Consider the following 12388-nt stretch of genomic DNA (forward strand, 5'->3'; position numbering starts at 1 on the left):
TGGAGGGGTGAGCAGTGCAGCCCATTGTGGAGCACAAAGGCTGCAGAGAGCCTTGGTGCTGGAATCCAAAACGCTGTCAGCTGCTGAAGCACAGCTCCTTTGATGACTCTGCTTGTTGAGGATAATTAGACTGGTGCAGCACAGACACACACACGGATGTCTCTATTCTTTCTGCAATTGCACAGCACATGCTGTGAATCCACGATGAGCTCTTAGTCAAAACCCAGGGCAGGGTTTTCAACTCCGAGCAAAATCTGGGAGTCCAAATTCACTTTCAAAAGAGGTTTAAAAACACGGAAATGTCCTCAGGAGACAGCGGGGTTAGCACTTGATATTTAAAGGCACCACATTTTTAGGGTTTTTAAATTTTATTTTTTTTTCTCATGATCCTTCAAAGAATGGAATTCCCCCCTGACTTCTGCCAGTCTCCTCTTAGCACAGGCTGTTCCATAGGAAAGCAGCAGCAATAATCCAAGGATGAACTTCCAGAGGGCTTTATGAGGGCTTTGTAAGAGGCAGGATTCTGCAAGAAACAGCCCAACATGCTGCCACTGGCCAAGGGGGAAGGAGAATCAGCATTTAATGCCAACAAGGCTCCATTCAAACATGCTGGATATCTGAAATCCTGACTTCTTCCTGCCGCTCTTTGTCTTGAGAATCTGATCAGTACATTTAAACTGGCTCCTGACAGTGGTATCAGGTCTGGAGATAGGTGAAGAGAAAGAAAAAGAGACAGAAAAGATAACACTGGTATTTGTGTTCCTGGAAGCTGATAGGAAACTTGAAAGGGAATTGCAGGATCAAGTTTTTAACTGCTTGGGGCTTTGACACAGAAGGCCCAGAGCAATTTTTCAGGCTCCCTCAGTGACATGTGAGGTCTGGGTTGCACTTTCTGAGCTCCTCTCCTTCCTAGAGCAGAGGGTAGGATCAAGTTCAGGACCTTGGCTCCGAGACAAGGAAATCATCAGAGGAACGGAAGCCCAAGGAAATGTTTTCTTGTCACCATGTAATTTTAACACCAAAACAAACCAAGTACTCAGGGACCAGGAAACTCTCGGACATCTCTGTGAGCATTTGCCAAAGTCACAGAGCCTTGAAAACCACATCTCAGCAATCCAGGGAATGCTGGCTGCTGGCTGACCCGGGAGCTCACTGCACATGGTGATGCTGCTCTAACGCTCAAATACGAGATCCAGTGAAGTGTGGGGTGTGAGGGCACCAGAATGGAGTTTGCTTTTTGTTTTCCTCCCTGAACACACACGAGGTCATTCTTCGGGCCAGCAAGCCCTGCAGGGACTGCCTGACCTTGGCTGAACAGTTTTTGTGCAGGGGTGCCTTGGCCTTAAACACTTTTGAGGCAGAAATGTTTTCTCTGTGGACATCAGCCCCGAATATCTGATTGTTCCACGGCTCCCAGCCATCAGATTTGATTAATGGCAGTTCTGTGTCCACTTGATTAATGGCAGTTCTGTGTCCAGCATCCTGAATCACTGAGGGAGCACCAAGCTCTGCTGCTGCCATTATCATTTTACAGTGTGATCTTATCACTCCTTTGCCTCTGATAAGAGATCTCCCTCCCTCTGAAAATGTTGTACCACGTCGTGGAAAGAGTTGTTCTAATTAGACCAGATCTAAGTCCTGTCATGAATGGACTGAAACTCTACAGATTCAGGTGCAAGTATCAGCCTAACTGTAGATTTGATAGCTAAGCTTCTCTGTGCCTTGGTTTTCAGAATATACTGTGGAAATAAAGAGCCCTCTGTGATTTATAATTTTAGATCTTTAAAGTAAGGAACTTTCTCATGGAGATACCCCAAACACACTGGAGCCACTGGCACAGAACAGCCTGAATCCTGCAGGAATCATCTCAGTCCCACAGCAGAAATCTGCAGTAAAGCCAATGGAAAAAAAAAAAATTAAAATCCATGTGCAGAGCAGCCACGGGACTGAATCCCAAATAGATGTTCCCGAAGCCTTCTGAGCACCTCCCTGGCAGCTGCTGCCTTGTCTCACTGTCCTGTCCTGCGGAGCTGCTGGATCCCCTTCTGTCCAGCACAGATGGACAGAGCTGTTCCGAGGCCTCGGAGCTGGCCCAGGAATTGCACTGCACAAACCAGAGCATTTCAGTGCTCAGACTGCTCCCATGTCACCCCAAAACCCCAGCGTGGGCACAGAGCTCAGTGCAGGGAACCAGGGGCTTGTGCAAGTGACTTCCAGAACTTCCAGAACTTGTCCCTCTCTCACCGTTTGGAAACAGGTCACAAACCCTTCCTAGGAAGCTCCTGCTCACAAACTCCATGGGCAGGACTGGAAATGAAAGTATTTTGCTCAGATGGTTTCTCTGCCACAATCCACGGCTCTGCCCATGCCCTGGAGTCCCCATCTGGAGTGATCAGCACAGACAGAGCATTAGGGGAAGCTTTTCCCTCAGCCCTAAGGTGGCTACAACACCTGGATTTTCCATTCAAGAGTTCAAGACTTCCTCCAGTGTTGCTAAATTTGGGAATCATTCTCAGAGGAGCCTCCCAAGCTGCTGCTTCCAGCAATATTTCTGTTCATCAGCTTCTACCCTTGGCGATGGGATTTCCCTCCATGCCCTGGGCCAGCACAAGTCACTAGAAATAAAGAAAATCCTTCAAATGCTTGGGCTCAAGTGGGACTTGGGGTTGGTTATAGGCTGGGTCCCTGCAGCAGGATGAGTTTCAGCCAGGAGTATTTGCAGAAAACAAACACCATGAAGGAAGGGAAACCACTTCAAAATTGAAAATTATGAGCAGTGCTTCTCTTCCATGCCGTAATTTCCCAAAGCCAGCTCCAACCCCAGAGGAAGGAGCGACTCCCAGCCTTGCTGGGCTGAAATCCTGCGATGTTGCTGAGTCTGTTACTAAGCAAAACATGTCTTAGCAGGCTAAAATCCCTTTCAAAACACCAGAGAAGCTTTCACTGTTTGCAAACTGGATCCGAGCTTCAGTTCTTTGACAATAATGAAAACTTTAATAATTGTAAATTCTCTGAGAAGGCAAATCCAAGTCGGACTGGTCTTATCCAGGTCCAGGGGAATTAATTCCTCCATGGACACAGAGTTAAAGCCTTTTCCAGGCCCAGAGGAAGGGAAGGAACATCTGTTTACTTTTGGCAAGCCTTGCCACCTGTGTCATCTCTTCTGCTTATCAGAGACAGCACAGTGACAGAAAGAGCATAATATCTCTAATTTAAGTGTTCTGGTTATGGGCAGTGGTTTACCCAGCCTGGGTAATGGCAGGGGACCAGGGAATTATCTTCATTTTCTTAGGCCTGGATGTCTTCTGAAGAAGCATCTCAGAGCTGTGGCTTGAGTTCAGATTTGTATGCAGCAACTGAAACATATTAAATTTTATACATTTATATATCCACAAACGTAAGTGAACCCAGAATTAAAACAAAGATAGCAGGATTAATTCTTTTTCCTCATGGTAGAATTTTAACTTTCTGTTTTTGAGCATGTTTTGGAGGAGTTTAAAGGCTGACATGAAGCTTTTAAAGCTGCAAACTCTGGAGCCACATTGATTTCTGCACCCTGCAGGATAAATAAGTTTCAGTAACTCAAGTTTGGCCAGAGGTCTTCCATCCTGAACAACACTGCAGTCTATCACTAATTTTTTTTCAATTTTAGCCTTTTATAGACACATTATGGATTTTTTTTTTAAATTGCTTCTACGTGCATAGGAGTTGTAAATGATCCCCTGTGGTTTTGATGGCCTGTAAATTACTCTGTGCTTTTCTTCTCTCTGCTCACAGGGATTATAAACGATAGAGAGAGGTGCTGGCAGGCAATCTGGATGACAATTAGGTGGAACCACTGATGGGAGATTCTTAACAAGATGATAAATAATATTTTGGGGCAGCTGGGAAATAATATTTGTATGAAACCTCTTTCTGGAGGAATCCTCTTGTTGTCTTCAAGGCATTGAAGCGCTGGGGGTTTGATTAAGCCTTTGCACTAACAAAATGTTTTCCTTGGTGCTCAAATTGCAAAATGGGAATTATAACATCACCTTTGCCTTTCATGCTTGCTTCAACCAGGAACTGCTGGGGATAGGGACAGCCTGTGGGAGCAGAGAGTACGTAACCTAAAGGGCTAATTGCAAAATAAAATAATAATAATGGCTGCGTGCTGGCAAGAGGCAGCAGGGCAGAACAGCAGCTCGTGGTGATGGTTCAAAGGGATGACACACTGCAGTGCTCTGAGCAGGTGCCATGCTCAGCTAAAAGCTTCCAAAAGTGGTTGGAACATCACCCTGTGATTTAGAGGAGTCCTGAATCCAAGCTGGTGCTGGGAAGAAGGAAAACAGAAGGACCTGTGCCAAAAAATTCTTCATAGGGGGGAACAGGGGAAAGGTTCAAAGGAACAGGAGAAATCTCAAAGGTCTCAGTGTGAGCTGTGGGACACTGACATCGATGCAGGTCTGTTAATTCCAGTAGCCCCCCATCTCAGAAAGGAGGGACACGTCCTTTGATTCATCCCCAGTCCCCCATAAAGCACCCGCAGGATGGACAAATAAAGGCTTTTTTAAGAACCCCTCCCTGGGTGTGAACCCAAGATCCATGGCAGTTTTGCACTTGCTGCCTGACATCCTCTCTTGGATCCTGCCTGGCTCAGCCCAGTTTCTCCCCTTAACTGAGCCATCCAGCAGCTCTTGGAAACCACATTTAGCCTTTCACCTTTGGTTATTTTAGCACACGCAGGCTAGAGCTGAACGTCAGGCAATGCGAATTCTGTCCAGGATCTCACTCCTCGGTACCACCCTGGAAATTCCAATTCCAGCTCACCCCTGTGTGTGTGACCCTGCCTGACCCTGCCTCTCTGTCCCCTGCCCCAATCAATCCCCCCAGCTCTACCAAAGAAGCAGGAGGCTGCTGCTGCCAGCAGCGATGGTATTTTGTGACATGTCTGACAGACTTGTCTGACAACTTGGAGGTTTGTTTTGCATAAGCCACCCAAACAGATGGTCACCACTTTTAAGTACCAGCCTGGCTCGTGTTTGTGCTCACAGAACTGAATTCCCATCTCTCTGAATTCCCTGGCTTCTGCTGAAGTGTGGCTTTGGGGAAGGAAACAGAGGTGGGAGAGTGCTGGGGGAAAACTCTCAAGGGATTTAAGGCTGCTTCTCCATTCTATCTCTGGATGGAGATGTTTTTACCTCGCTGGCATCTTGGTAATTCGCATTCCCACTTACAGAGAAATGCTGAGAGTTACAAAGCATCCTCTGGACCTTTAGGGAATGTCCTTTTGCCATGCACTCCTTTCTCTCAAGCTCCCAAACCGGTGTTCCATCCACACCCTTCCCTTGGTGGCACCGCTTGGATTTTATTTGGTTTATTTCCATTTTTGCTTCTTGTCTGAATTTTAATGATGAATAATTTGTAGCATTTCCAGCAGGGTGGAACAGGGCACTCATTGCTCCTTCAGGTGGGATGGGGGGTGCCTGTCCCAGCAGAGAGCTGAGCTGTCACACAGGGTTATCCTGAACTCAATATCAAGACAGCTTTACCCATCTGCCTGGCTGGATTTCCAATAAGTACTTTTAGCATTTGGGGATATTTTGCTCCTTTTTCTGGCTCGCTCCCTGTGTTTAACCTTCTCTGCTTTGCGTGATGAAGCTCTGAGTGCATTTTAACAAATGTCAGTGCTTTTTGGGCAGGAATGTGACCCATAGACACAGTTCCTGAGTCAGGTAAGAGCAGGGCTGCCTCGCAGCCTTGATGGCACTGTTGTGCAGGTAAGAACCACTTTCATTCATAGGATCAAGCTGTTTGTTTTTTTGGTTTTTTTTTTTATTCCAGCTCCACTGAAAGATTCACATTTTTTCTTCCAATCGAGCTAAGCATGAAGTCACCAGAGCTCTGCCCTGCTCTTCATTTGCATTCACTGTGTCTAAAAGCTGAGTGCTGATCTCAGTAGATAACTGACAGCCATAAGGAGTGCAAAGCAGCACCGTGGAGCACAAAAATAAGATTTCCTGCATGTGCTGGTGGATCCATGCAATCCCATGAATCCACGAGCAACATATGCCCTTAAAATGCATGTGCCTGTCTACATTTATTAAAAAACCCACAACTGTGACAAGACAGGCTCCAAAACCCTGGAGCTCTGATTGGTATCAAGAACAAACAGAAAACTTAAGGAGATCAAGGAACCATCCCGATCCCCACCAGTTTCATTTGCACCCCAAAACGAGCAGTCCCACATCAGGAGTCACTGTTAAAGTTATCATTAATTTGCTGCCTGATTAATTTAAAGGATAAACACACCCACGGAGATTATCACTGGGCATGAATTAGACAAGAAAAACCGAACCACTCCAGGCTACGCATTGAAATCAACTTCGGTTGCTCTGTTGCTTTTAGGGTGACTTGTACACGGCTTAAAGAAAATCCCCCCGGTGTCCGAACTAAAGCAATTTCAGTTTGGGTGGCAAAAGCTGCCTCCCTGGCGATCCCCAGCTTCAGGAGGATACAGGAGGGCTGCAGGGACAGGAGCCGGTGTGCCGGGGGCTCCAGCCTGGCTCGCCGGGAGATGCGAGCAGAGCATCCCGCGGGTCCTTTAGGATCTCCGGGACAGCATCCCCCTGCTCCGGGACAGCATCCCCCTGCTCCGGGACAGCATCCCCCTGCTCGGGGAGAGCATCCCCCTGCTCCGGGACAGCATCCCCCTGCTCCGGGAGAGCATCCCCCTGCTCCGGGAGAGCATCCCCCTGCTCCGGGAGAGCATCCCCCTGCTCCGGGACAGCATCCCCCTGCTCCGGGAGAGCATCCCCCTGCTCCGGGACAGCATCCCCCTGCTCAGGGAGAGCATCCCCCTGCTCGGGGAGAGCATCCCCCTGCTCCGGGAGAGCATCCCCCTGCTCCGGGACAGCATCCCCCTGCTCGGGGAGAGCATCCCCCTGCTCGGGGAGAGCATCCCCTTGCTCCGGGACAGCATCCCCCTGCTCCGGGAGAGCATCCCCCTGCTCCGGGAGAGCATCCCCCTGCTCCGGGAGAGCATCCCCCTGCTCCGGGAGAGCATTCCCCGCTGTCCGGGCCGTTCTGAGAGGACATCCCCAGGCCGTAGCCCCCTCAGCCCGGGACAGCATCACGCCGCTGCCCCGGCCGCCCCGGCAGCGCATCCCCCCGGCTCTGGGAGCGCATCCCCCCACTGCCGGGAGAGCGTTCTCCGCTTCCCGCTCTGCTCCGAGAAGACATCTCCGGGCCGCTCCGGGAGCGTATCCCCTCGCAGCCGGGGAAACATCCCCTCACAGCCGGGAGAGCACTGCCGGCTGCCGGGAGAGCATCTCCCGCTGTCTGGGCCGCTCCGGCAGCGCATCCCCCCCGCTCCGGGAGCGCATTTCCCTCTCCGGGAGCGCATTTCCCTCTCCGGGAGAGCATCCCCTTGCTCCGGCAGAGCATCCCCCCGCTCCGGGAGCGCATTTCCCTCTCCGGGAGCGCATTTCCCTCTCCGGGAGAGCATCCCCTTGCTCCGGCAGAGCATCCCCCCGCTCCGGGAGCGCATTTCCCTCTCCGGGAGAGCATCCCCTTGCTCCGGCAGAGCATCCCCGACTCTTCCCGGGTTGGATCCCCGGCTCCCCGGCGCTCCCTCCCCGCGTCCGGCCCCGCGCCGCTCCGGAGCAGCGGAGCCGAGCGGCGCCCGCCGCTTCTCTCTCGGTCTCCGTCTCTCTCTCTCTCTCTCTCTCTCTTTCCCCTCCGCAAAGCGAAAGAAAGGAGGGGACAAACCCCGCGGGGCAGCGACTTACGCCCGTGCTTTGGGGAAGCCCATGGAGAGCAGGATCTCCAGTGACGAGCCATGTTTGACGGTCCCGGCGCGGTGCTGGCGGTTCCGCCGGGGGATGACTTTGCTGTACAGCTCCTCTCTGGCAGCCATGGCGAGCGCGGCGGGCTGGGCCATCAGCGCTCAGCCATCGCCGCCCGCGCAGGGCCATGCACGCCACGGGCTCGGGGACAGCGCCTGGGGACAGCCACACACGGCCGGGGAGCCGCGGCGACACCGCCCAGACGTGCGCGCCCCGCGCCCGCCCCCGGCACGGGGGATGCGGGAGAGCAGCCGGGATGCTCCCGCCCCGCAGAGGGTGGGGGATGCGAGGGAGCGGGTAGGAGAAAGGGAGGTTTCCTTTTTTTGTTTTGGGTTTTTTTTTTCTTTAAAAAAAAAAAAAAAAGAAAAGAAATAAAAGGAAAAAGAAAAGAAAAAAAGAAAAGAAAAAGGAGAAAGGAAAAAAGAGATAAAAGGAAAAAGAAAAAAGAAAAAAGAAAAAAAAAGAGAAAAGAGGAAAAAAGAAAAAAGAAAAAAAAGAAAAAAGGAAAAAGAAAAAAATAGGAGAAAGGAAAGAAAGGAAAAAGAAAAAAGAGGAAAAAAAAGAAAAAAGAAAAAAGAAAGAAAAAAGAGAAAAAGAAAAAAGATAAAAAAAGAAAAAAGATAAAAAGGGGAAAAAAAGAAAAAAGAAAAAAGAAAAAAGAAAAAAGAAAAAAGAAAAAAGAAAAAAGAAAAAAAAGAAAAAGGAAAAAAAGAAAAAAGAAAAAAGAAAAAAGAAAAAGGAAAAAAAGAAAAAGACAAAAGAAAAAAGAAAAAAGAAAAAAGAAAAAAGGAAAAAACGGAGAAAAAAGAAAAAAGAGAGAAAGAAAAAAGAAAAAAGAAACAAAGAAGAAAGAAAAAAGAAAAATAAAAAAGAATAAAGAAAAAAGAAAAAAAAAGAAAAAAGAGGAGAAAGGAAAAAAAGGAAAAAGAAAAAAAAGAGGAAAAAAAGAAAAAAGAAAGAAAAAAGAGAAAAAGAAAAAAGAAAAAAGATAAAAAAGAAAAAAAAGAAAAAAGAGAGGAAGGTTATTTTGGGTTTTTTTGGTAATTTTGTTTTTTTGTTTGGTTATTTTTGTTTGCTTTGCCTTTATTGTAACTTTGTATTTATTTGTCCATTTATTTATACATAGATATAAATTTTCCTTCCTTCCTTCCTTCCTTCCTTCCTTCCTTCCTTCCTTCCTTCCTTCCTTCCTTCCTTCCTTCCTTCCTTCCTTCCTTCCTTCCTTCCTTCCTTCCTTCCTTCCTTCCTTCCTTCCTTCCTTCCTTCCTTCCTTCCTTCCTTCCTTCCTTCCTCCCTCCCTCCCTCCCTCCCTTCCCTGTTACTCTCTTTCTTTCATTTTTTTTTAGGAAATCCTCTTTGTGATCCCAAGCAAACCCCACAGAGAACAAAGAGGGGAGGTCAGGTCTCTCCAGGTCTCTCCGTTTGCCACTTCCACTGCCATGGAATGGGTTGAGTTGGAAAAACCCAAACTCAAATCTCATCTCAACCACCCCAGCCATGGACAGGGACACCTTCCCCTGTCCCAGGTGCTCCCAGCCCCAGTGTCCAGCCTGGCCTTGGGCACTGCCAGGGATCCAGGGGCAGCCCCAGCTGCTCTGGGCACCTGTGCCAGCCCTGCCCACCCTCCCAGGGAACAATTCCTAATTCCCAAAATCCCATCCAGCCCTGCCCTCTGGCAGTGGGAGCCATTCCCTGGGTCCTGTCCCTCCATCCCTTGTCCCCAGTCCCTCTCCAGCTCTCCTGGAGCCCCTTTATGCCCTGGAGGGGCTCTGAGCTCTCCCTGGATCCTTCTCCAATCCAGGTGAGCACCCCCAGCTCTCCCAGCCTGGCTCCAGAGGGGCTCCAGCCCTGGAGCAGCTCCCTGGGTTCCTCTGGGCTCTCTCCTGCAGCTCCACTCGATGCTGTTCGTGCTTCACCTGGACGTGGTTCAAGGCAGAAGAGCTGTGCTCCAACATTTTCACCTCATCCTCGCGTTTCCAGCTCTGCTCCCCTCCCTGCAGGTTCCTGTGGGCTGGGTGGAGCAGATATTCCTGCTTTTCTCCTCATTTTATTTCAATTCATCCTTCTCGCCCTTCTCCTTTGCCCATTTTTTCCCCCTGACTTTCCCTTTTTTTCCACTTTTCCTTTCACTTTTAAGGACAGGCAGATCCTGCTCCTCTCAGAGCAGGCCCAATGGAGAACAGCCTGAAATCCCAACCCTGCCAGCAAATAAAAACCCATTAAGAGGCATTTTTAAAAATAGTTTATGTTGGGGAAGGAAATCAATACTGGCAACGACAAATCTATCACTGCAGTTGTTATTATTCACATTAGGGAAAGCCAACAGCCCATTTCCATTTTGTTGTATCAATGAAGGGAAAAAACAATTCCCCTCGCAGCTCTCTGCTCATTCTCCTCCTGTGCCAGTTGATTTTATCCACAGGGAAAAGCCATCCCTGAACTGAGGATGCCACAGAAATTCCAGCTCCAGAACGACACGGCACAAAAAACCAAAATCAAACTAAAAAAACCTGCTCTTCTCCCTCTCTTAAAATCACTTTTAACTCCTCTGCTGCTGCTGAGGTTCTTTAATTTACTCCCACTATTAAGTGTCAAGGACTTAATTAAAGCCAGAGGGTGAAACCAAGGAGTGTTTGGTTGTGGATTCCAGCTGTGAAATCAGGATCAGGCACCCAGTCTACTCCACTTTAATTCAGGAGGAGAATTGAAGATATTGATAACAATATTTTCTATTCCATTTTAATGCAGGAGGAGAATTAAGCGTGTTAATAACAATATTTGTGCTCAAATTTGGATTGCTGGGTTTGTCACCCATGAACTCATCCCAGCTGTTCTGGGAGCACCACGAAGACACTGAAGGAGGAGATAAAAATCCCAAATTAACCCTGATCCCACCTTCCTATCTCCCAGGCAGGCAATTCCCAGTGGAATGCAGGGACTTGCAGCCAGCAGAAAATGTTTGGACTTTTCTCCCTGGGCCTCCCTCCTGTGCTCCAGCTGAATTACTCAAGCAGGAAATAACAATAAAAATGAAATTTGCTATGGAAGCAGCTTCCAGGGACTTTGCCCAAATGGGAATCTCTTTCCTCTGGCTGTGACAGACTCACACACTGAATTAAAAAATAAATAAAGCCACATTAGAGAAGTTGCAATATTGAAGTTCCTTTGGTTGGATGAGTTGCTGCATCAAACAAGAAGGAGCAAAAATAGGATTTTTTTTTTTTTAGGTGAGACTGGCTGGAAATTATTTTCCAAGCCTGCCAAGATCATGTCCTTGGAACTTAAATATCCCTGCATTTTATCTGGCTGTGCTTTTTCACATGGAAACCTTTTCTTTGGGAAAAAAAAAAAGGTTTTCTTTTTCTACCCCCAGCTATCAAATGTGTGCCTGGAAATAAAGCTGCCACCCACCTTTTCTTTCTTCCTTTTTTTTTTTTAATTTTTTAATTGTAAGCTGAAAATGAAAGCTGTCACAGTGATAAAACAGGGAAAGGGAAGAAAGTAAAAGTAGAAAACAATTTTTTTTAAAAAGGAGAACACCCAGAAAAATGTGTTACAGCCTCCAAAATTAATAAAAAAATTAGGGAAAAAAATAAAAATATACAAAATAATTTGGCTTTGTATGATATTGGTGACATTCAGTTTATTTAAAATGCTGTCAGATTTTCACAGAAAACCTTTCTGGTTTGTTTTTTAATTTTTTTTTTTTTTTCACATGGCCTTATGTTGCTGGCCTGATCCCAGATATTTCTATGCGTGTTCACGTGCTGCTGCTCATCATTTTCCTGTTTAATGCAACAACTTTTGGGTACCCAGAGACAGAAAAAAAATTCAAGGTCCTGCAGCAAGATCCTTGTCTATGTCCTCTGTTGAATCCTACCGTTTTCCTGGGTGAACTCCAAACCTTATCCCTTTACCTACAGGAAAATGCATTTTTAGGGGGTTATTTTTATCACTTCAGTGCAACACAGAATTGGGGGGAATGCTTTCAAAAGCCACCCTGGATAGGGAGGGGGGGGTTTCAGTAGGAAGAGCTCAGGTTCCTGAGGAATTCGAGCCAAATTTAGTCCTTTTCCCAACCTGGTGCTGCCACGGGAATGCTTTTCTCCCTGGAAATGGGAATATCCTGCAATAAACAGCACAGCAGCAGGGAATGGGGCAGGGGCTTTGCTTTCCCCTCATCCCATATCCATCCTTGGCAAGTCCATCCTCTTCTTTTATTTCCCTGCCTGCTCAAGAGGTGGCAACACACCAGCCAGCTTGTGCTAAATAATTTAAAAGAAATCAAAATTAAAAATAAAACTCAGCCCACCCTCTGCAGTTTCCTCTCCCCTCACACCTCCTTTTATATATTTTTTTTTTTCCCCCAGTCTCCTGAGTTCTCAAGTGTCAATGAACGGTGATTTATGGCTGAGGAAAATCAACAGCTGCCTTGCACTTGATTCAAAACAGCATGCAGGGGGGAAATTATTATTCAATTATTATTTAGGAGGGGGTTTTTGTGAAGCTGAGAGCAAAGAAACAGCAAACTCCAGCTCATTTTCTGCGCTGAGCCTTGGTGG

The 12388-nt window shown here is 47.6% G+C and overlaps 1 protein-coding gene across 1 annotated transcript in view; it reads right to left on the reverse strand.

Moving 5' to 3' along the window:
• UBASH3B (ubiquitin associated and SH3 domain containing B) overlaps positions 1-8162 on the reverse strand; it is a 63007-nt gene extending 54845 nt beyond the window's left edge. Inside the window, exon 1 of the mRNA XM_062508717.1 lies at positions 7770-8162. Coding sequence (XP_062364701.1) covers positions 7770-7921 — 152 coding nt within the window. The 5' untranslated portion in view covers positions 7922-8162. The remainder of the gene's footprint in view (positions 1-7769) is intronic.
• Between the last annotated feature and the right edge of the window lie 4226 nt (positions 8163-12388).

Source organism: Cinclus cinclus, chromosome 25, assembly GCF_963662255.1.
Source record: "Cinclus cinclus chromosome 25, bCinCin1.1, whole genome shotgun sequence".
Taxonomy (NCBI): Eukaryota; Metazoa; Chordata; class Aves; order Passeriformes; family Cinclidae; genus Cinclus; species Cinclus cinclus.